The following is a 24,751-nucleotide window of genomic DNA, read 5'->3' on the forward strand; positions in this document are numbered from 1 at the left end:
TTTTGACAGAAAACTTTAATTTGATTTTTACCTCTCAGCCATGTAATAAGTGCATTTTTATCATGCATAGGCGGGATGCTAATTGACAGCAGGTGGAGAATCCAGTTGATGAATATATTATGAGGATAAACATTGGTTTTATTGCTAAGGCCCTAAATTTGAAGAAAATATACAGTTGCATTATTCAAAATTATTTAAAATACAGCCATTGTATGTTGTCTATAAGGGTATGCAGCATTCCATGCATTGATTCCAGGGGGAGGCTGAGTTTGTGTGACGTAGCTTGTAGCCTGAGTGTAGGGCTGCAGCTAAATTGAGGTTGGCAATAAGACAACCTCCGTTGTCAACCTCAGACAAGACCTTCTTGGTGTAAAAAAAAAAAAAAAAAAAAAAAAAAAAAGGTGAACATAAATCAAAGAAGCTGTCATCTTATTGTTCTAGCACTGTATTTTCATATTATGCTCTACATTTTCATTTTCTGTTCTTTTTCCTGATTGAAGAAATTCATATTTATACACATATGGGTTCAAACTCTTCTCCAAGGCTAAATGAGAGTCATGTGCTAATAAATATTATTCTGAAATTATCCAAATTTCAGATGGACTGGAAATACGCAGTACAGAAAATACACTTAGAAGTCTATATTTCTGGAGCTATGCCCCCTTACCTGTTCTGATGAATTCTGCTAAGTATATCTCTCATTTGTTTTAAAGCACAATCAACAACTGCCTCTGCTCTAAGATCCCAAGATCTAGCCCAGTAAAAAAACAGAATTTATAGAGAGATGGGGGTGGAGAGTGATAATCAGCTGTGATCTACTGTATATACAGGCTGTGAATTTACTCCTCCTAGTTCCACAGCAATCAGCCTGTCAACTTTGAAAATTTCAATCTCAGTGTAATGAGCCCTGTTTCTGGGGAAAATGGTTTGCCCTCTTATATCTTCCTCCCTTTCTCATCAGGAGTGCATGGATTTGTGCATGAAGATTATTAAAATGGAGATGGCATCAATCTCTAAGACTTTGCTCAGTGGAAGAGATAGCATTTATTTGTGCTGTTTTCCTTCAAATCTGTTATTTCCCTCTAGGTTCTAACCTGTAAGATCTTTTACTTTAAAGTAGGAAGATAACACCCCCCATTTAAAGGATTTGATAGTAAGGCTTTAGGGCTTGTTTTCACCCAGAATATTAATCTTGGTAGTGTAGTGTGTAAAGATTTGCAGAAAGTTAGTAAATGGATATGAATTTACAGATTGTACATTTCATATCGCTCTGGGTAGTTGTTCAGTGAACAGAGAGATATAAAAGGATGCATAGTCTTTTTAACATTCATAGTCAGAAGCGAATTGCTTGACTGAGGCCCTCCTGTCAAATAGGAGTTGTTGTTATCACCTGGTAAATTCAAGTATGCAGTATTTTTTCCTTTATGAGATGTATGTGATATAAAGCTTTGCATCCTTTCTCATTTCCACAGAAAAAGGTGTTTCCACAGCAAAATTAACCCTGAAAGTTAATACCAGAAGAGTGGTGGGGTTGAGGGGAATCGAGAAAAAATTAAAGACAACAATGGTTACCATTGTGCTTTGCTTTTCAGCTGTGAAATTTGGAAGAATGTCCAAAAAGCAGAGGGATAGCTTGTACGCTGAAGTGCAGAAGCACCAGCAGCGACTGCAGGAGCAGCGGCAGCAGCAGAGTGGTGAGGCAGAAGCTCTTGCCAGGGTTTACAGCAACAGCATCAGCAATGGCTTGAACAATCTGAATAACGAAACTGGCAGCACCTACTCCAACGGGCATGTCATCGATCTGCCGAAGTCTGAGGGCTATTACAACGTGGATTCTGCCCAGCCCTCCCCAGACCAGTCTGGGTTAGACATGACTGGAATCAAACAGATAAAGCAGGAACCTATCTATGACCTCACCTCTGTACCAAACTTGTTTACCTATAGCTCTTTCAACAATGGGCAATTAGCTCCAGGGATATCCATGAGTGAAATCGGTAAGGAAAATTCTCATTCCTGTAGTTCAGTGTGTATCTATAAGCTAAGCTCCAGTGCTGTCTTCATTAAAATGTCATACAGGCATTCCATACACAGGTACACAATAGTTACATGTTCATACGTGTGTGTGCACACACATACGGAGAGTATGGGAAAGAAAATCAGTCTGGAACTAATTGACATAACATTAAGGCAGCTTTTTTTTTTACTAAAAATTATGTAGTTCTTAAACCCAGCAGTTCATTTGTGTTTTTAAATAGGAGCATCAAAGTAGGTGATGAATCAATCATAACCAAGTGATAATTAGGAAGGGGCTTGTTTCAAATGAGTTCATTACTGGCAGGGTTAAATGATCTCTTCAGCCAACCATTCATATTCTTGTCAACACCCAGAATCCCCATAGCAGCTAATTCTAGGGTATTTACTGTAAAAAAGTACCAGTTCCTACTTCGGCTGCACAGATGTCAATGCAGAGCAAGCTCACTAAATTCATAAAGTGCTCAAACTCTGAATGGATTTCTGTGGATATCCCTGCTTCTCTGCCTGAAGGCCTTGGAGAGCCTGTCCCTTGCTTTCATCTTTGACAACTGACAGAGACCTCTCTGTGAGGTCAGACTCAATGATTAACGGTGATTTTTGTCTAAGGAGGATTTCTGTTCATCTAATGCTTCCAGTTGTATTTCACCACAGCCACTGGAAGTACTAGTTCTATTACAAAGAAATAAAATGAACAAAGATTGGCATCCTAATTAGGTACCTGAAGAAATGAAATATGCTGAATCAGTTGTGGCTGAGAACTTAATCAAAGGGTAACACTTTGTTAATTGAATTTAATAAAAAAAAAGAAGGTAAAAAGTCATCTTCAAGGGCAATTAATTAATTTCAAATCATGAAAAAATCCCTGTAGTTCTGGCCTAACTTTGCTGTCTCAGGTACATGGATGTACTGAGATCTGTAAATGTGTGTTTGTGCTCAGACCTACTGAGGACTGGAGATGTGGCCTCCCCTCAATATAGATTACAGTAGTGGGATATATAGTAGTTACTGTCTGGTAAAAAAATGAAGTTGTGGCTAAAACTGATAGCATGTTTTGTACCCTTGTGTGCTCATGTGTAGGGAGTTCTATACCACATTGTGTGCTTTAGTTGCAAATTGTCCATGAGAAAGCTAAAGTTTTTTGGCACTCTGTTTATTAAGACCTGTTCTATTATCATATTTGGCCTAGGCCACTGTCCAGTAAAAGTATACACCCACAGTGTAGGACTGGAGATGAACATTTGCTCCCTCAGCTCTCATGGCCATATGAATATTACTCCCGTGTGGCTTGTGCATACCTCAGTCTTGCACCAATGGATCGCCTTGCTGCAAACCAGCTGAGAGGCAATTTAAACAGTCCTTAAGAGCTGTTTCCCTGCAGACCCAGTACCAAAGGGAAGTGTTTCCAGAGAGACTCAGGGAAGGTCCAGAAATGCAGGAGTTCTGATAGTCCATGAATTTGGGTGTGTGCTCAGTTACAGAAATGAGTGCAAAGACAGAATATGGCCATAGGACTATATCCTTAGTGGCCAAAGAATCCCCCTGAAGTCAATGGGACCTTTTGACTTCAGACAATCAAAGTTTTATCTTTTTAACTTAAATCAAGATAACTTTTATCTCTTGCATGTTCACTTAGAAATAATGCATCATTCTTAGTTTTTCACCCATTTTTTTTCTTTCCTAGCTCTAAACCATCCTGCCCTAAATCCACCCCACATTTTCAAGTTTTTCATCCTCTTCTGAAGCACACAAAGCACAAAAAAACCCAGAGCAGAGGGAGCGCTACATAGCAAATGGCCTGTCTCTGAGCTGACAGCAAAATTCAGAGGCTGTGGGATTTACCTCTTTTCCTTTTGAAATTGAAACTAGGGCTCCTAAATTGCTATGATTTTACACAAATACTGTGGTCTGTCATTTGTGGCACTTACACCAGAGAGGTAAGGGAGACAGTGAGAGATAACGTAGTATAACAAATCAGCTGACACAACTGCAAGAGATGCACCATAAGATATTTGGATTAGTGCACAGGCAAATGATATTTTCAGTGTTTGAAAAGAAGTAGAAAATGTCTCTTAATGCTGCTGCGGATTGTTGGACCATCTGTGGAGCTGCAGTCTTGCAGTCCTGGGATGTACTGATTTCATATTATAGTGTGCTTAAATTTCACTGCAGAACTGCATCTCACTCCAGTGACATGTAGGGATAAACTCAACTTATGCTAAATAGATGTTATTGCTTTTAACTGTTAGATGAAATCATACAGAATATATAGGAGATAGAAAAGCTATGCTGCATTGATCCTTGTGGCTGATAGAAATTTCTTTATACCAACATGTCTAGTGATCTAGTGAATCACTAAGTATCCTAGATCATGATAGTTCTTATCTGCACTGATTTTCTGCCAGGTAGTAATTTCCAGTCTTAGCTTTCTTCTGGCCCTTACACTCTTCAAATAAATATATTTATGTAAGCACAACCTCATCTGCCACTTGCCTGATATTGAGTGCAACCATCGTATTTTTTTTCCTCATGAATGAATGTGTGGGAATTTCTTTTATCCTTGAGTTCCTAGAAGTTTCTGTGGGCTCTCCAAGGAGCAGACTTCTTCACAAGCACTCAGAACAAAAGTAGTCTACGCAGTTTCTGTATTACATGTCAACCAAAATCTAATTCACTTAGTCCTTTGGTATTAATGCTTTGCTCATTTCAAACTCACTTCTCTCCTTTGTAGGGCATTTTTTAATTAAGATATAGTTGACTGCACATTTCCATGTTTGAATCTCATTTTCTCTTTCATATTTTTCTAATTCTTTCAATCCTGTCACATTATGTCTCAGTCTTCATTGATGCTTTGTAACTTCTTTCAGTTTAGAATTGTCTCTTAACTTAATTAGCCTGTTATGAACCTTCTCTTTCAGATTATTATGAAAATGTTAAATGCTTGAAAAACAAGTCCTAATAATGATCCCTGCTGCACCTGACTAAAATACTTGCTGCAATTGCATATATTACTTTAGTATTTATATTTGGCTTGCTATCCAACAGTAAGTTCTCTGTAAAATCCAAGTCACAAGTCTTCCTTTTCCTGTCAGTTTGATTCAGTTATAAAAATTATATTTTCTAAGATACTCTGTGACATAATTTACACATCATTTACATGCGCTTCTTCACATGTTAATTTTCTAGTTCCACCAAAAAGTAATCTAAATGGTTAGAGCTACATTGATCTTTAACAGTTCTGTACTTTAATTTGAATGTGAAAGTGTTCTTTTTCACAAACATACATTCATCTACAGAAAACTTTGTAGTGGAAATGGAAATTGTTCAACTTAACAGTTTTGAAATGCAAAATTTTTTACATAGCAGTTATTTTGACATGTAGTATTAGAATGGAATGGCAAGGAAAATATGGCTTATCTTGTATTGCGTGCTTACTTGTATCTATATACTGTGCTAGCAAATAGGTGTAGGAGAAAGACATGCTGACAGATTAAAGTTGTATAGGGCTCTGTCACACGTACTTGGTATTATTGTACTTCTCCAAATGAGTTAAGTAGGCCTAGATACAACTGCACATTATCTGATCTCTGTGAGAAGCAGGACAGGCACTGCCTCCTATGGGAGAAAGGGTTAAGTTTAACAAAAAGCATTTGCAGATACAGTCACAAATTTCTCATGTAACTGTCAGAGCTTATGATCGAGAAAAGTTATACAAAATCAGGTAGTTCCCCATTAGGCGCAGCCCTCATCAATATTCCGCTTCATGTTACAAAAAAAAAAACCCTCAAAGCATAAAGACATTTCTCCAAAGCTCATAAATACACATACAAGAGCAAAACCTCGACTTGTCATCAAGTGCATTTCCAGTCCAGATCCCTTTTCTTTAACGGGATATAGCTTTGTCCTTAACTCAAAGCATCTTGTTGGGCACTTGATACAGATTTGGTGGGCAGAACACAAAATAGGTGAGGTGCAGTGACCAGATGAGTTAGGCAGGCTCTGTCACTGCCTGTCCTGCTGTCCATGGGTGGCGTGATCCAGGTGTGTTCCATCAGCCACTGATGCTGCCAGCATGGGAGAGATCCACATCCCAAGGGCTCATGCTGCCAGGGATTTGGCAGCATCATCCTGTTTCTCCATGACCACTGTGCCATCTACACATCTGGGAAGGCAGAAATTATGCAGTGGGAGCTCAAATCATAGGGTGAAATCTACTTGCCATGTCAAAAGCAAGAATTTTGTCATTTTCAGAATAACTTTCTCTCACACAGCAAATCACAGAGGTCAGCTGGTGAGTGGGAAATTCTGAAGTGAGAAGGGAGCTCCAGTTCCTGATGGCAGTGCTTGCTCCCAAGTGTGGTTTTAAATTAGGGGGCATTAAAGGTTTATTTTTAGACTTGGTGAAATTAAAATACTATCTTGTTTAAATATATGTGCATAATATTATCTACCACTGAGCTGAATATTGCATTTTCCTCTCTAAATATGTGGCTCCAATCTTGGTCTATAAAGGTTGATGGAAAGGCTTCCCTGCTTTAACTGCAGTTGAGATTGCCGGCCTATGATTTCTTAAGGACAAGATGAAATGGTTAGCCAACTGTTAATGGAAAAAAACAGATTGGTTAAGCATTCACTGCAAGTTAAACTTAAGGGTGCCCTGTAGCTGTGTATTTGTTGGTAGTCAGTAAGACGCCTCTAGAGGGTACAGGACATCACATAGCCCAGCCTCTATAATTACAGACGAAAGTGTTGTTTACATATATTTACATGACATTTCTTCAACATCAGGCCTGTTTGAAGGTACCCAATGGCTTGGAGAACTTGCATTTCTACCAAAATTAAAGTAAGGTCAGCAAGCTTAGGTTTGACCTTCCCTTTCCCCAGTCCTTCTAAGCATGCCCTGCTGTGTGTATCTTAGGGTGGGCAATAACTCCCTAGCACAGATGCCTAATGTGGATTGGAGGAGCCTTATATTTAAGGCACAGCTCTTTAGACCTGGACACATAGACTGGAAAGTGATAGTAAAGGAAAGCCTTAATTTTTTTTTAAACTTACTCAGGATAGGTATGTTAAAAAAAGTCCTCTTGGTAACCACAAATGACATTCTATGCATTTGTAATTTAGTTGTAATTTAGCTGGGTTCATACATTCATCTCAAGAACCACAGTGAACAGTTCTATACTCTGTGAAGTTATTTAATTTCCATTGCTGCAATATTGTACAAGCAGGAGTTATTTCACTCTCTCTCCTTGAATGGAGATCTTCACCTGTAAACATTCTGAAGTCCTCTGCTGAAGATCTGTTTGAAAGCCAGTCCCACACCTTTCTTCTTTCAGCAGAAATCTTCTCATTAACTTCAGAAGAATTTAGTTTATTCCTCTATGTCTATACTCTTCATGGATGTCCACAAGACTTAATGTTGGATATGCAGCATATAAATACATATCAGCACCAGACTGATATCTTAAAAAAACCTGTACTTTGGTTTTGGAAGCAGTTCTCCATGTGTTAAGCATTTCTCATTCCTTAACACCTTTCTCTTTATCTCCAGGGTTATTCCCTGTGCCAGATCAAGTGTTAACAAACAGCTTACTGAACATGTATTGGTCAGTTAGATGCTATTTCAAGGGACACTCCAAACCACATTCACAATGCAGTGAGCTCACTAATTAAAGCCCATACCTAAGGTGACAATAGCATCTATGTTTATGTTCCCTTTACAAAGCCACCACCCACCCCACAGTGAAACAGAAATGATGTTTTTGTAGTCCTGTGCAATGTTCTTCCACTTCTTTTTCCAGGCCATGTTTTAATATTTTTTCTACCAACGTGACAGACAAAATTTTACAGGGTTACTGTCTACACCCTGGCAGCTGTTTTTAAGAGAAGCAATGTTGCCATCTAGTGAGCATTTAAAAATGTAACATTTGCATTTTAAGCACATGCCGTCAGGACACTGTATCTTACCATCATTACCTATTTAAAGATGACAATCAGAATACATTCATATTTCAATTCTGTACTCACTTCAGCTCATTTTACAAGTGAGCTAAAAATATGCATAGAATGGTATCAAAAACAACCTTATCTGTAGTCTACATTTTTTAAGCATCATAATATAGCTCTTAGAAGAGATCAAATTTCTAATCCTTTAAAGTATATACAATTACTCCTTTTCCCCAAAGACAAGAATGTTTTCTTCCATGACCAAACTTGTTAAAATATGTTCATTCTATTGAGAGTCCGAAGAAAGGTGTTAGAAACCAACCATTTGTAGCAGTCAAAATATGTAAAATACAGTGTCATATGTCCCATGTATTACCATATATCATGGCAGTCTTTTCAGGAATAACATTGTGCTGTGAGTATTGTCAGATTACAAATCACACAGAAAGATCACTGAAAATCCAATGGTGTGGTAAGTACAGAGGCACGCTGTTGCTGCCAGTTGTAAGAATAGACTTCTGGCTGGTTCCCTGTCATATGCTTTGGACCAGCAATGTCAATAGCAGAGGAAATGGCTTTCTGCAAGTAATGCTCAAAAAAAGAAGACTGCATCAGGTGCCAGAACACAGAGGGGCTGGGATGTGTGAAAGAAGTATGTTGTCTTCTGGGGTTGTGGCTCACACTCAGCCCACAAAGAGGCAAACTGCAGACGAAAATCAAGAGGTCAAGGCAGTGACACTTTAGGAATCACTGTGGTATATGGAAGTGGCATATTATCTGCCAAAATTGTTATGGTTTGAATTAGTGGTTGCTTGTTTCTTTCGTCATCCTCTGCGTAACCCCTTCATGGATTTGGTGTCAGCTTTCCCATCGGTGTTTTTGTCTGGTGTTTCTGGGCAGTCAGCCCCAACAGTTACAAGGTAATTGTACTTTCTGAGAGCTTAACCTGGGGTCCCTGTTACATTTCTTTGTCATCTTGGACAGCACTGGTTGATCATTCCTTAATCCTAAGGCACAAGGAAGGCCTCAGAAGTTTGAGTTACAATTTTTTTTCTTTCCCAGTACATATGCAGCATCCTAAGTTTGCCTTTCCAAGGCTGTAGTCCAGTTTTTCACACTGTGCTTTCTGTCTGCTGGCTTTCATCACTTACTTCATGCACTTCACGATTTCCCACTTTATTCCTGAGAATAAGGTAATTCTGTTTGTTTTGCATTTTGTGATGCTGTTTTCAGCTTCATAGGTAATGATGTCTTTCATCAGTCCATTCAGCTTTTGATATTTTATTTCACAGAACAGCAACAATTCTTTTATACATGAGTGAAAACATATGAGAAAGAATTATAGTGAAATGCATGAGGGTGGATCATAGATGTGCACAGTAGAAAAATTCAATGTGACAAGACCCAGAGCTCAGGGTCTTGAAACTTATTATCAGAACGCAGATTTTATAGTGCAGTAATCTTCAAGGAATGAAAGTCACATGTAAGTGGGAATAGTTAACACTAGATATTAAGGCATGGAGCCCTGTCTTGTGTTCCTTTTTGACTGCATGGATGGCTTTTCCATGTTATAACCAAGTTATTCCACTTTCTGACACTATACACTAACATCACTTTCATGCAACTCATTTGCCACACTACAGGAAAATAGAACCACTGTAGAATGTTTTGCCCTTATTTTTTAACATTTTTCTGCAGATAGATTGCTTAAAATCTTTATAGAGAGCTAATTTGAAGACTGTGACAGTGAAACAAGTGCTAAAAAATATATTAACCTCTCCCAGCTTTTTGCAGGCTATGGCAGGGCAAACCCTCACAAACATGATTTAAACCTGTAATATTCCAATTATTCCATATATATTTCTCAGATTAATAGAGAACAATGTCCACTTTAGGTAATGTGTGCTTAATTGTAAAAAATAAAACCACTTTCTTGTTTCAGAACAGTATCATTTTAATATAAAGGTCTTTTTGTGCAACCTGTGCTGGAAGAAGCTGAGAAACAGCTCATCTCAATAAATTTGTGGTAATTATATGGCGCCTTTAAATTCATATGAACTCTAGCTATTTTCTTGGTTAGTGCTTTTGCTGCCAGTTAAATGATTTCTAATTTTTGCTAAATTGTCTGAGTCCCAGGAGAAGTATTACTACGTAGAAACCACTAAGCATTTATAAAAATCTTCTAGGATCTAACAGAATTCTGGGTCCATCCTCTAGGTTCCTTAAGATAAGGATTTCATTGCATTGTATTGTCATTTCTATTAATTTATTAGCATTTTTTAGGAAGGCAAACAACTGATTTATTTTGAAGGAGAGAGATTAAATAGAATTCACACACATAGCTTTTGCTCTTTGTGCACTCTGTTCACAACGTTAAGCATTCAATAACTTGAACATAAGGAAAGGTTATTCCTGAACTAAATTCTAGCACTTTTGGTCTCATATGAGTGTTTTTATGTTTCATACTATCTTCCTAGGCTGCATATTGTGTAGAGTTACAAGCTTATTAAACAAATAGGGGTTATGAAACTAGCTTTTTATGAAAGCTAGTTTTATTTTTTTCCCTTTTTTAAAGGGAAATACTTTCATGCATTATTGCATTGAGAATGCCACAGACAGATGAGAAATGGAATGAGCTTTTTGCAACCACTTTCAGGAAAAAATGTTCCTGTTTATCTGCAAAAAAAAATCTAAATTTTCATCCAGTTCATGTAAAAAAATTATTGTTATATTATTATTATTATTATTATTATTATTATTATTATTATTATTATTATTAACCTATTATTCATGTTTTACAGCAACCACAGAGGTATTTTTACTTTATTAGCTGTGTCACTGTCTCTACAACTGTCAAAGAATTTAAGAATAATATGAATTCAGTGATTCAGTTTTCAAAAAATGTCATTTTGTAGTCATAATACCCTGTAATTAATGTACAAAAAAGTGTTGATCCAATGCTATCTTGCCAAGTTTTTAGGTCCTATAACAGAGATTTTATTTAGAATGCCTGGCTGGAGTTTTGTTATGTATGCTTACAGCAGCCAGCCAAAGCTGTGATGTTACTGCAGCATTAATTCAAAGTGGATCCCTGCAAGAGCTCAACTTAGGATATAAGGTGAAATAAGCCCTTAGCTACCCAACTGGATCCTATGAGTAAGTGGCAAATTAAAGATTCATTATTCATTTTAATTGAAGAAGATTATCAGTGTTTTAGGAGGCACACTTCAAAGTTTTTCAGTTCCTTGTGCAAAAGAAGGGAATGTGAGAAAAACTAGAGTCTCTCCTGAGAAAAGAGAGACAAAGGAAAGAACTAAGGAGCCTGCAGGAAACAAATGCTGCTGTGGATAAGTTCCACTTAGCAGGCCAAATTTACAGCTGGTGAATGTTGAGTGCACTCCATGGATTACATCCATTCCCCACCTCCAACTTGACCTCAAGTTGGAGTTTTTCTTTACTATTACAGTTGAAGATCTCTGAATATTGCAAGAAAGTGGCTGAAAAAGGCAGTACTGATTTATCAGGTGGTGGTAAACCCCAGTGGGTCTGTGGTATGCTGATTTTGATTGCTATCTAGATTGCAGTGTTCAGTTTTCTGTATGTACTTGTTTTTAAGCAATTCCTACTCTGCTGATGCAATAAATGTTGGAGCAATTGTAGTCTTTGGAGAGTACCTTTTGTGAGGTAACTTTTGAAATCTAAAAAGGAAGAAGGTGGGTGGTAACCCACCAGAACAAACAAAACTGGAAACACAAAGTCCCAAATTTATGTGCTGTTGTTGTTCTTCTCTTGCAGCATATGCTTTTGGCCTGTTTTGTTGATGAAAATAGGGCTTTTACAGTCTTTCTGTCTCCCCAGTCCTTCTGTCAGGGCTCTGCAATGATTCTTTAGCTACTCTCCAGCTCCACTGAAGTGAAGCAGCAGTCTCAGACACTTGAGGTCCTACAAGTTTTGTAGAAGTGACTACTCAGTAGGCAAAGGAGACAGGCAGCTTTAGGGAAAGGAGGAAGCCACAACCCAGTCCCATGTTCACCTCTGAAGGCAGCAGCTGATGACCAGTCAAACTGAGCAGACTGGTCCCCTGTGCACATACATGATGCCTGTTACCCACCCAGACACTAGGGATGGAAGGTCACAGGGAGAGTGGCAGATGGTATTTGGTGCATCTGTAGGGATCCAGGTTTGTTACACTAACTTCGCTGCATAGCTTACTTCACTCTGCAGTCCTCAGAGAATCAAGTCTCTTGGTTCTGTCTTCTGTTTTAGGCTAGGACAAATCTAAAAATCATTTATTTTCCTGAAACAACATGGATCTTTCATGGTCCTCTTCAGCTTCATGATGTACAATTTTCATCTTCTTCTGGACGTCTCCTACTATACACTGAACTTCTCTAATTTTTTAACTGCTGCATTGTAAATTCCAAATAAATTATCTACCCATTGGTCTGGAACTTCTCAAGGCCTCACCAGGCCCTGCTACAGGAAGGGCATCATGCCCTGTGTTGTGTGGACTGGGGACCAGCCTGACCTCTCAGATTTTCTGCTCTCTAGCCATGCCCACAAACACCATCTGGATTTCTTTGTCCTCTAAGAACAGATGAGGCTCTACACCTAGAATAGTGGGCCATTATAGAAAGCCACTGAAGAGACATGCAGGACAGTAATGAAATGTGAATGAAAATGTAAGTAAGTGGAAACCCCATGATGTATTTTGTTTGAGCGTTTCTGGTTTTGAAACTGTTGGTTACAATTACTGACAGTATCCTTGACTGAGCATGTTGTTTCTGGTTTATCTGTCTGGAAGCAAGTACTTTTTTCTGGATTTTTTTTTTCAATGAAGCAGAGCATTTTTAGAAAATGTGTTTACTTTTCAAGAAAAAAATTCAAATTACCAATACTAAGAAAACCTAAAATACAGAATGAAGCTGCCTAATGCAAATGCTTCCACATCCCAGTGTATACCAGAGTTTGGATACTGAGAGCATTACTTTCTGTGGACCATGTTTCCCAGACAGTGTAAATCTGCCAGAATATGCTGTGATTTTCATGTATCAAGTGATCAAGACAGGAGATTTAGCCCTAGTGTAATAAACCCAGTATGTAGGCAAAAGAGGAGGAGTAAAGCACCTAGTCTACATTTGTGGTTTTGTACTGTGGCAGATAGATAAGCTTTACAAATCCTGCCATTTACAGGCTGGTGGTGTGTACTGTCATCCAGGCTCAGGGATTCTTTCCATTAGAATTACTAATTTTCACTCAATAGTTGGAACAATTGGTCCTTAGAAAATAAAATGTTGCAGACTTTGATTCTCACACCCGTGTGGCCAGAATAATCTCTTTTGTTTTCCTTTTTATACAAGCAAACCTTCTGTAGCTTATGTAAAATGGCAGCTGACAATATTTCAAGTAGAAATGCAGTTCACATTGAAGTCACAAGAGCAGAGTTGTCTTTTGTAGTCCCTGGAGTTCATCCAAACAGGATTTCTAGTTGTGTACATGCAGTTACCCAGTGGTAGGGAACCCGTGAAATCTATGGCCCAAGATTTTTGAAAACAGAATCAGCTGAAAGTCAAAACTTGATATGTGAAGTAATCGGACTCCTCTAGAGAAGAGGAGGAATATGGCTATTATCACCCCTGCAGGGTAATTTCACAGGCTTTGGGGCTCTGCAGGAGCCCCATATCAGGACAGGATCTCTCTTCCTGTTATGTGTAGATGTTCTCTTGCTTTCCCCATTGTCCATTTATTTCTAGTTCTATTGAAGAACTAACCTGTTGAACTTGATGGTCAGCTCATTTCAGAGCTGCCAGGTCTCCAAGAAATTAATATATTTTGCGTACAGGACTGTACCTGTGATAGTACAGGTTTACATCAGATGTCATTTATATTGTTGTCAATGGTTTAGGAATGTCATTCTCTTTGGGGTTTGCCAAGATGTGCACTGACTCCAACTTCATTAGCAAAAAGGTGCTAAAATCTGAAAATGTCAGGGGAAAAAACAAACTCCATGGTCTGTGGAACCCTTTATGAGTGACATTCTTTGCTTTACCTATGTTGGATCTTCTGTTTCTGGACCATCTGAAAAGCCAAGACTGGTGTACACTTCTTTTACTTTTTGCATCATGTCAGCTCTGCCACCCAGCCGTAGGCTGTATTTGCATAAAGCTCCTTCCAGGGACTCCTGCTCTGAATGAGCAGTTCCCTTCTCCTGAGAGACCCAGTGTACCCTTCCCATCACACACTTAGCCTTGCCTAGCCTGCGGCACAAGAGTCTCAAGTCTATCTTGCACCTGATTCCTCTTTGGATGCTGCTTGCTGCAATTGCCCCAGGCCTTTGCACATCTAAATGGGTTTTAATATCAGCTCAACATAAGCATAAGTGCATAAGGAAAAGGTGCACGGGGTAAAACACAGGATGCCATCCCTAGAAAGCCCTGCAGTTTCTCAGTTCTTCATTCCTCAGGTAAATACATAAATGCTAGGAGAAGGAGTGGAGCTGAGGAGCTTTGCAGTCATGTAGAACTGCTAATCGAATGTATTTTGAAGTCACTGAAATAAAAATGTCCTGTTTTCAGATTGTTGACATCAGGTCACTTTATTTGATTAGAAATCTGTCTACACAGTAATATAAAATTATGTGAGACATTTATTGTAAGAGATATGCCCATTTATCTTCAAGATTTTTATTTTAAAATGCAACACCTTACCATCAAAGGTTTAGACGTCTAACCTTCCATAAAAGAACAGTGGGTGGATCATTCTGTTCATACACATTCTTAGTTATCTTTAGGCTGGACTCAATGTTTCCATTAGGAAGCCTAAAGATAGTGTTGACCTATCAAAGGATACCTGCACAAATTCAATTTAGCAGGTTTTATTTTTCCTATGCAAATCTGCAACTTTTTCATCTTCAGCACCTTTCTACTGAGTCTCAGTTTATTAACTTTGAGTAGCACTGTCCTTCAAATAGCATTCCTCTAGCAGTGTTGACAAGGAACATGCACTTCTGCATTCTTTTTTCAGCTTCTGTTCTCGCTGGTGTTTCTAAGTTCAGTCAGTATTCAGAATTCAGAAGCAGATTTATTTTGGGACTCCAGGCTCCAGATCCCTACACTCTATGCAAACTGTTGAGGATGTGAACAAGTGAACAGTGGTATACCTAGTTCTTTCTATTTCCCATGCTCAGGTTTGGCTAATGCATTTTCGATGTCCTTTTCCCTTTTTTGACAAATGTTTTCTGTGCAATGCTGGTTCTGCTGCTAGTGCTTCAGTTCACTTTTGTGGCTTAACCTTTGTTCCTTTGTTTGGCTTAAGCAAAGTTTCCAGGCTGAAGCAATGAGCTTCATTAGATGTTTAGGTCCCAAAGTTGCAAAATAGGAAATTATCAGTTTTCAGTAACATGTTTTAGCACAGCATTTCAACTCCTAATGCTAATGAATTCATGTTGGAAGTTTTTGTGAAAATTTTTTTAATCCATTTAGTCCATTCAATTGGCTTTTAAGGGCAAAGGTCTGCTTTAAAATACTTGTCTAAGAAGTTTACTCATAGTTTCCATGGGTTTCCAGGGCAACACTGAATGATTCCTTTTCTGCTTGAATCCTGCATTCCATGTTGTGAAGTACTTTCTAAGGCTGCAATGTCAGGACAACTTTAATGTAGCTTAGTGCTATGTGTGAGATTTAGGTCCTCCATCTCTCCTTCTAAACCCCAGGATAGTACTTTTAGCTTTCACCCCTTGCTAAAACCAGTCTCCATGTTCTTGCTCATCAAATTCAATCAGAAAATGATCCAGCTTAAAATTAACTTGAGAAAAAAGAGATCTATTTCCTCTTCTTCTATGAGTCATGCAAATGTTCACAGCAAGTTCAAGCAGTCAGTCAATTTCTTAGAGACCTGGCAGCTCTGAAACATGCTGACCAATGAGTTCAGCAGATTAGTTCTTTTAGTAGAACTATAAAGAAATGGACAATGAGGAAAGAAAGCAAACACTTGCACACAGCAGGAGGGAAGATACTGCCTTCATGCAGAGGTTGTGGCCTAAAGCCTGAAGAGGTACCCTGCTGGGTTGATAATCAACAACAGTGTTCCTTCTCTTCTCCAGGGTAGAAGAATCAACCAGTTACTGCATAGGTTTGTGGCGGACAAAAGCGATTGGGTAAACAGGGTCTCCAAATTAAACTTATTTAAACATATTAAATCACTTTCAGAATGAAGATTCTGTATAGTTTCATAAAAATAATTATTTTCGTCTGCAGATCCACTGTTTATCAAGATCATTTGACTGTGGGTTGAATACTGAAACATTTTGCAATAATCAAGTTCCAAATTAAAAACAAATGAGAAAGGTAGTATTGAAAAGAAAAGATTAATTTTCTTAAATGTGCATCTTAAATAATTTCATTGTTTTCAGCATTTTGCTTTTTCAGATCACTGTTCACTGTTTCATGCAAGCTATTTTTTTATTCTCCTGTTCACAGATCGAATTGCACAGAATATCATTGAGGCTCATTTGGAGACATGTCAATATACAGTGGAGGAATTACATCAGCTAGCATGGCAGACCCACACATATGAAGAAATAAAGGTTTACCAGAGCAAGGTACAATCCTGTAATATGCTTTTTCTTCTGCTTGAAATTGTTAACAGAGTAATATATTTGGCAAGAATACACTGATGAGTTTCGTACAGGTCAAAATACACTTTTCACTATCTTTGGGGAACTGGTTACTGAAAGCAAAGCAGTGACACTCCATAAAAAGAAGCAGCAGCTTTCCAGCATATTGGGCTGTTAAAGCTTAGGTATGGTCATGGAATCCAGTGTCTGTGCTTGATCTAAACCTCAGATGTAAACCTCATGCACAAATTCAGTTAACTTCAATATGACTATTTTTGGATCCTCTGTTGTAAGGATTTTAAGAAAATTAGACAACATAACCTTGTTTCCTTATAATTTTGAAAACACATCTGTTTTTTATGTGAATAACAAACACCTGTCACTTACAACAGTAGATAACAGCAAACTGAAAGTATTTCTTTAATTGAAGCTTTTTAATATTGGGTGGAAAAACAATCTCATTACACTACATTTTTGTTCTGCTTCTGCAATTCTCTGGTCAAGTTCAGTCTGTTTTCCCCTGGCACATCCTTACATATAGTACAGTCAACAGAAACCTCTGTGCCTCTTTCACTGGCTTCATTAGTGATTAGTCTTTTGTCAGACTTCAGTTGGCACATTAGTTGGTCATGTAAGACACAGGAGAGATTCCAGCTTGTTCATTGAAATCCATGGGGCTATGCAGTATTAGCAGGAATAAAAACCATACCACAGTTTGCAGAGATGTGGCATGAAGCCAGGAATATCCATTTACATTTACACACTTGTGTGTGCAAGGAAAATTATTATCAGGAAGTCAAAAATTTTATGTAATCTGTATTCAGATACTTCAATTATATATTTTAAGTTTCAAACTAGAAAAATACTCTGTTGTACAAATTAATAGCATTGTGCCACTTCTTGTCTAAGTGTACTGTGGAATGTGTACATTTTTTGTGCCACTATTAGTCTGTCCTGCACAAAAGCCAACATTAGAAACACATTTTAACACTGGGCAGTGCATTCTGCTCCTTTGAAGAGGCAATGCCAAAGTTCAGGTGAGTGGGACAATGGCTTGTGAAAATAACCTTCTTTTGAGAAGTGTTGGGTACCTAGAGAAAAAGAGATGCTGCTAGCTCTGCCTGGGTATGGGGACGGAGTGTGGGGAGTGCTGCTGTCTGCAAGGCCACCTGAATAATTTAATGCACTGAGGTATCCTGCTTGCTCACCGCTTTGCTTTTCCATGTGTGTTTTCCTGGAAGACAAGAGAAGCTCTGTGGCAGCAGTGTGCCATTCAGATCACCCATGCTATCCAGTATGTGGTGGAGTTTGCAAAGCGCATAACAGGCTTCATGGAGCTCTGCCAGAATGACCAAATTCTCCTTCTTAAGTCAGGTGGGTAAACACCAGAGGCTTGAGACTAGTTTAGCACCCAGCACCCTAGAAATGTGCTTTCCTGTCTTTTCCTGCAAATCATTTTAATTTTGAAGGAGCCCTAATTCCTGTCTGTTGCATTCCTGTCTGTTGCATTCCTGTCTGTTGTATTTTTCCACATTCATGATGTTACTGCCTTCTGATCACCTTCCCTTTGCAATCAGTTGTGGCTATTAAGTACACACAGTACACACACATACACACACACACACACACAAACCATTGCAAAAACTGCAGTCTCCAACCTGACGTGGTGGAAGGAGCCTGCAAATTGAGCTGGTCGAATCAGTCATTTGCCACGCTGTAAAATCCCCACTTGTCGTTAATGAAACGAAGGCAGGCTCACTGGGGCCTGCCTCTGTGGTCATCTTTAATCTTTTTAATGAGACTACAGAAATACTCTACAGCCAATGCACAGGAGGAAAAATTCCTGCTGGTGCCAGTTGGTTTCAGAATAAATGAGAGCAGATTACAGCAGTGTGCTCCAGCCATGCTCGCTCTGCATGCCAGGTTTGCATGTGTGTGCATAAGGGCAAGGGGAAAAAGGCTTTCCTTTCATATCAAGGGACTCAGTAATTTCTGTCCTCCAAAAGAATCCTGAAAAGATTTATCGTGACTATGCAGTAACACTGCCAAGCCCAGGAGGACAAAATGGCATGACTAAGTGAACCTCAAGAACCATGACTGGTAATGAACTACATTTGCCCTGTCATATCAGTTTCTTGCTCTCTCCATGTGTAAAAGGTAGGATGCTGTGTGAGGCAGCTTGTTAAAACAAGTGCTTCTGTTTGAAGAGAGATCTCTTCACTAAGGCTAAAAGCCTGTGTGACTTAGCACTCCATATACAGAAATCACAGATTATTCTGAGTTGGAAGGGACCCACACGGATATTGAGGCCAGATTTTCAGTGAATGGCCTGAACAGAGATCAAACCCACAACCCTGGCATTATTAACACCATACTCCAACAAACTGAGCTAACCTCAGTGGCAAAACCACTGGTGGAAGGAACCACTATTCTAAGGTGGAAGGGATCCAACAAGGATCATCGAGTCCAGCTCTTAAGTGGCCCATAGGGGAATCAAACCAACAACCTTAGCATTACAAGCACCATGACTGTGTCTTGGTGAGGGACTGGGCTCTGATGATAGGCACAGCTGCAAAGGCAAGTGATACAGAGACACAGGGAACACACAGGCAACCTCCTAGAAAAAGGGAGTTATAACACAAAAACTATTTTTTTAAAATCTCATACTAATTTTGAAAATTCTGCAGATACCAGTGCACCCCCAGGAAATTTCATTTGACTGGTAAAGCTAACAATACAACTGCACCTTCAGGAAAAGTTTGATTTCACTCTACTGTTGGAAAACATTGTTAAGCTGTAGCATATAAAAATATGTCAGGTTTTATTTTCTCTTTTGATGTTAATGCTGACCAGGAGTTAGAAAATGAGGACTTTTCTCTCAAAAGCATATCTGCGGAAGAATCCTCAGATTCAAGGTTCATCTTACAGGAGATCTGGATTTAGTTACGAGATCTTAAAATTCTTCCTTCCACTTTTCTGACTGCATATTTATGCAGTTATGAAATAAGGAGTAAACCAAGAAGTGTTTCTCTCTCTATTCAACAACCAGTAAAAAAGAAAAATAAAAACAAACAAGAAGTAAAACCTATTTTAGGGGTGCTCTTGGCAGTGCTTTAACTTGTACATTCTTTCTAAAAATGCTTTGTCATGTTCTCCATGTCCAGCCAAAATAAGCTGGGATTTTTATATGCACCTATTCTGCAAAAGGTGAAAAAGTCAACCTATAGAAAAGGTGGTTAGAATGGACCAGAAATGACCCCTTTCTATACTCAAAGCAGGCAGAAATATTTTTTCTCGCATTCATAGATCTATAATCTAGATGTCTTCAAAGAGTGTCTGTCCCTTCCGGTGTTCTTAATGACTGATGGCTTTGTAAATATCTTCTTGAGATTTCCTGTGCTCTGATATTAGGCAATAATACCTGGTACCTTTGCTCTTTTTTCTCTCTGCTAGGGTGCTTGGAAGTGGTTTTGGTCAGAATGTGCCGTGCCTTCAACCCACTTAACAATACTGTTCTGTTTGAAGGAAAGTATGGAGGGATGCAAATGTTTAAAGCTTTGGGTATGTTGTTCTTCTTTTTTCCAACCAATTGCATTGAGCCGCGTAGCAAGAAATTTGTCTTTATGAGAATTGTGATCCACAGTGGAAATGTCCAGTAAATGTCAAATCCCCAAGTCTCCAAATGCCTAGGTTGGAACAGAAGAAGAAAAGAAAAGGTGACTCCATTAGCTGCTAGCGATGATTGGTATTTTTCTCTAATAAAAGAGAGCAGCAAGGGGGTTTTTCCAAATAGATTTCTTGCCTTATGAAGTTTTGATGAGCCATGAGTTTATGGCAGGAGCCAAGCTGTTTATCTCTACTGTTCAGTTACTCTTGATGTATCAAATCCCTCCCACTATTTGTGTCCTGCAGAAGGCAATTTTAGCCCAGCAATGAGGAGACTAAAATAATGAACTGGTACAACTTGCTGAAAATATTGTTTTGCCCAAAACTTTTAAGTAAGCTCATTTAGATTCATGTACTGAAAATATTACTTGGTTTCTCAACATGATATTTAGTGCTACCTGAAATATTAATAGTGAAATGTTTGTGTTTTGTGCATTCATCAGACTGATATTATCAGAAATTGGTTCAAGACTAAACTCAAAGAGAGATATTGCCTTCAAGTATATGTTCATCATATACATTTTTTTCTTAGTGTGTGTCATAAACGTACTACTTCTTTACAAGTTTAAAGCATTTATGAATGTGTATTGGTTGATTTGTTTTTTATCTTTATGATGCTTCTGCAAATTTTCATAAACATTTGTAATGTTAATTAGTGAAATTATATATGAAAGTTTTTTAGTGCTGGTCCTTCTTCCTCCTTAGGTTTAGTATCTGTTTAGAAATAACAATTCTTGCTTCAGAGCAAGGGAAAAGAGTATTCTCTTCTAAGATGGGTGTGCAATTTTTGTACTTAACCCTAAATCTTGCTCTTTTTTTTTTTTTTTTTTTTTTTTTTTTTTTTTTTTTTTTTTTGCTTCTGTGTACATTTTAGTGCCATCTTCAGGTTAGGCAGAATTGTTAATAAAAAGCACTTGCTTTAGCAGTGCAGAAATTCAGGAACAACTGTTTCTGACACCAAAACAATCCCTGCAGGTTGAAGAGCTGATTTCTAGCATTGGTTTTGTCCTCTTTGGTCTGCAGGTTCTGATGATCTGGTAAATGAAGCGTTTGACTTTGCAAAGTATTTATGTTCCTTACAGCTGACTGAGGAGGAGATTGCCTTGTTCTCATCTGCTGTTCTGATATCACCAGGTAATTTTTCATTCCAAACACTGATTTTTTCCCTATTTATCCACCTCTATTTCTGCATATTTGAATAGCTGTATAAGCTGCATCAAATAATGTTAAGCAATGTATTAAGCAGTGGAAGAATGCCTAAATTACCCAAATATACCATCAGGAATTACATATACTGGAGATAGATCCAAAGTGTAACAAACATGGAGCAGGATTATGCAGACAAGAAATTCAGGCTGGCCTTCCTTCAGGCCATGTTGAAAGAAGCATGTTACTCAAGAGGTGCATATTTCTCTCAGCTTTTTCAGGGAGCAAAAAACCACCACCCTGAGTAGGTTATATAGTCCATAACTATGACTGGCTTTTTTCTTGGGAATGAGAATGCAAACAGTAAAAATTGGTGAGCAGTCCTGTTGGCACTTAGTTCCAGGTGAGAGGTAGTGATTAGAAGTGCAACATGCTCTTTTTCATGTATTCGTATATCATAACTCTACATAGGCAAGTATGCATTTAAAGGAGTGATGGCTGGCTGACCACAGCCGTTTGTGATTAAGTTGACTCAGAAGGTGGATCTAGTATACAAGCTCACAGTTTAGTGTGGGATTTTTAAATATGCCTCAGGGAATGTAGACACACATTTTAATCTAAGGCTAACCTCTTAAATAGCCTTACAAAAAAACACACCATGTTTTTTCAAACTTTTTCTGCTGAAGACTTTTTCTAGGTCACCTTGCACTTTTGCACATCTGTGTTTGAGATTATGTTAGTCAGAATTAGACTATCACAGATAGTGTCAGCACATTAATTCTCATAGTCAACAACACCTACTGAAAGGACTCTACTTTTATTTTCCATTTTGAGCAGTTCTTGCCACTGTCTGCTCAGAAGTGAAATAGTTGAGCCAGTGACTCTTCATGGGGTTATACCAAAATGCTGCACCTACAGCCCTCCAAACACTGACGATTTCCATCTCAAAGGTGTCCCAGCTGTGTGCAGGCATGAGAGCTGCCTCTGCACTACCCACCCAGATGTCCTGACTTTCTCTGGGACAGCAGACTTGTAATGTCCCGATGGGTCTCTGCCCATCATTCCTCTCTCAGTCTGAAAAGACCAAAGCTGCCAAAGGTGGGTGGCGGAGGGTGCTAGCTGCTGGAAAAATTAGGTAGAACCAAAATTCTGATTAATTTCTGCAGTTCTGCATATGTCCCTTTAGTTTGCAAGCCAGAGGATACATGCAATGTCTCCTATTGCTTTAGCTAAAAAAAAAAAAAATTAAAAGGAACAAAAGCATTTGGGGCACACAGACTGCTTATTTCTGTAGTGTGTGAGCATCTGTAACTAGACCTAAGATATAACAAGAAGGAAATTATGGGCTGCAGGAGCATGTACATGAGTAAAAGCAACTTTCTTCCATAAAAAAACTGTAAATCTGGATTGCCTAAATAACTTCTGTTTCATCAGGGCTGCTACGTTTGAGGGTGGGAAGACAGAGAAAATAGTCCAGGATGAACTGATGCTGAAATGTGCCATTTATTTTCTTACAAAAACAATAACAGTAAACAACAGAGAAAGAAATACTTTCTTCCACACTTGATGTTCTGGTTCCTTCACAATAAAGAGTTTCATCATGGGAACAAATTAAAAAATTTAAAAGTAAAGCACTGCTTCACAGATTTCCCTGCACCAGTCCTTTCATTGACTAATACAAGCATACAAAGATTCTGTATAGGAAGTACTCATATTCAGGTTTCTTTTCTGCAGAAGTCACAACCTGAAAGGTGATTCTTGCAGGCTTCATCTCAGTGTTTAGGCCTCTAGAAACCAGAGCAGTCCACTGGGAATACAGGGACCTGAAAACATCTATGAGTAACATTCATCAGTAGTTTTGCAAAGATTGCAAAGGCCAGTGTCACGTCCATTTTCCATCTGATTCAGAGCACAAATCCAGATTTTCCATTTCATTATGGACATAACCATGCTGCTTGAAGGTGAAGCAATCTCTAGCTTGATTTGTGATTTCAAAAGCTGAAATGTTGTACAAATCCAGTAAAGGCTGCAGAGGCATCTCCACCTTCAAACATACAAAAGAAGCACATGGTAAGACAGGAGCATGGCTGCTTCTTTGTGCCAGTCCTTCTCCTGAGACTTTGAATTGGCATTTTCCTTCTTCCCATCTTCCTTTTGGCAAAAGCAGATCTTGTCTGTTTCTGAGCTGTCTCTCATCTTCTTTCCTACACTGTTCTCTAGCCTAGTGGACAGTATACTCTTTGAAGATGGACAAGTTCAAAACTCAAGAGGAAAAGTACACTATTGAATCACTGCTTCTTAGGTCCTTTAAAGGTGGTCACTGATCTATTGTCTTTTTCCTGCACTTCTTAGAATATAGCTAGAGTTACCTGTAAAACTCCAGCCAAATTTACAGATGGTGTTCAGGTGGCAGAAACCACATGTTGGGAGTCAAACTTAGCATCTGTTAAAAAGGCTTACCTAGCAGCTCTTGTAATGAATTTAAGAACTCTTGTGTAATATACAGCATGCTTCATGTCAGGTGAGTGACGAACCTGTCCATCAGCCACCTCAGTCTATTTTTAACCTTATTCTTATGACAGAAAGGTAAACCTTTAGGGATTGGTCTCTGTGGTACATCTCTCTAGCTCCAGTCTGCCACAATAGACATTAATTTAACACTACTTAAAGACTGGGTTTTGCAATAGCATAAAGTTTGGCACTTAACCAGTGAAGTCTAAACATTACTGTGTGCTTATTGTGTAGAAAGTGCGTGTGTTCTCAGTTAATTCTATTTCTATCGCCACTGATGGCACAGGATCCCTTGGCTTACCTTCAGAGAACACAGTTCTCTAGCGTTTACAAGATACTGTTTTCCTGATCATCTGTTAAGTAGCTAAGGTTTGTTTTTGTCGCTTTTCACAGTACTTAACAATCAACTCTTTTCATACACCCCTTCCCAGAGACAGTCAGACAAATGGCAGAATTGTTCTACTCCTGTGATGAAATGTTGCTCAGTTCCAGCCTGTGTGGCCTGTGTGTTCATTGAAGTGGTTAACTTAATTCATCTGTGTGGCTTATTTTAGTGATGGGGAATGGGTGAAAGAAAAGTGAAAGGGGTTTTTCCTGAATTTTTCAATTTGTACATGAAGATTCATGCCTGTGATAAAAGAAGTTTTCCTAATTCCCATATGAAAGCTAAAATCTATACCTAAGAACTGGTCTGGATTGAGGGAGAAAAAAATAGTTTGCAGTGTGGGAAAACAGAAGGTTCTGTGGTTTTGCAAGCACACTGCATTAATGGGTTTGGATTGTTTTGGAGTCTGCTACTTCTGTTTCTGTGTGTTTGTCTCCAGAACCTATGACTTG

At 38.6% G+C, this 24,751-nt stretch overlaps 1 protein-coding gene across 2 annotated transcripts in view; it reads left to right on the plus strand.

Moving 5' to 3' along the window:
* The window catches only part of RORB (RAR related orphan receptor B), a 131,938-nt gene that overhangs the window by 103,200 nt on the left and 3,987 nt on the right, over positions 1–24,751 (plus strand). For both annotated transcript variants that reach the window (XM_068177425.1, XM_068177424.1), the window contains exons 4-8: positions 1,593–1,994; positions 16,455–16,576; positions 17,833–17,965; positions 20,045–20,152; positions 21,281–21,391. In XM_068177425.1, coding sequence (XP_068033526.1) covers positions 1,593–1,994; positions 16,455–16,576; positions 17,833–17,965; positions 20,045–20,152; positions 21,281–21,391 — 876 coding nt within the window. The remainder of the gene's footprint in view (positions 1–1,592; positions 1,995–16,454; positions 16,577–17,832; positions 17,966–20,044; positions 20,153–21,280; positions 21,392–24,751) is intronic.

This window comes from Anomalospiza imberbis, chromosome Z (assembly GCF_031753505.1).
Source record: "Anomalospiza imberbis isolate Cuckoo-Finch-1a 21T00152 chromosome Z, ASM3175350v1, whole genome shotgun sequence".
Taxonomy (NCBI): Eukaryota; Metazoa; Chordata; class Aves; order Passeriformes; family Viduidae; genus Anomalospiza; species Anomalospiza imberbis.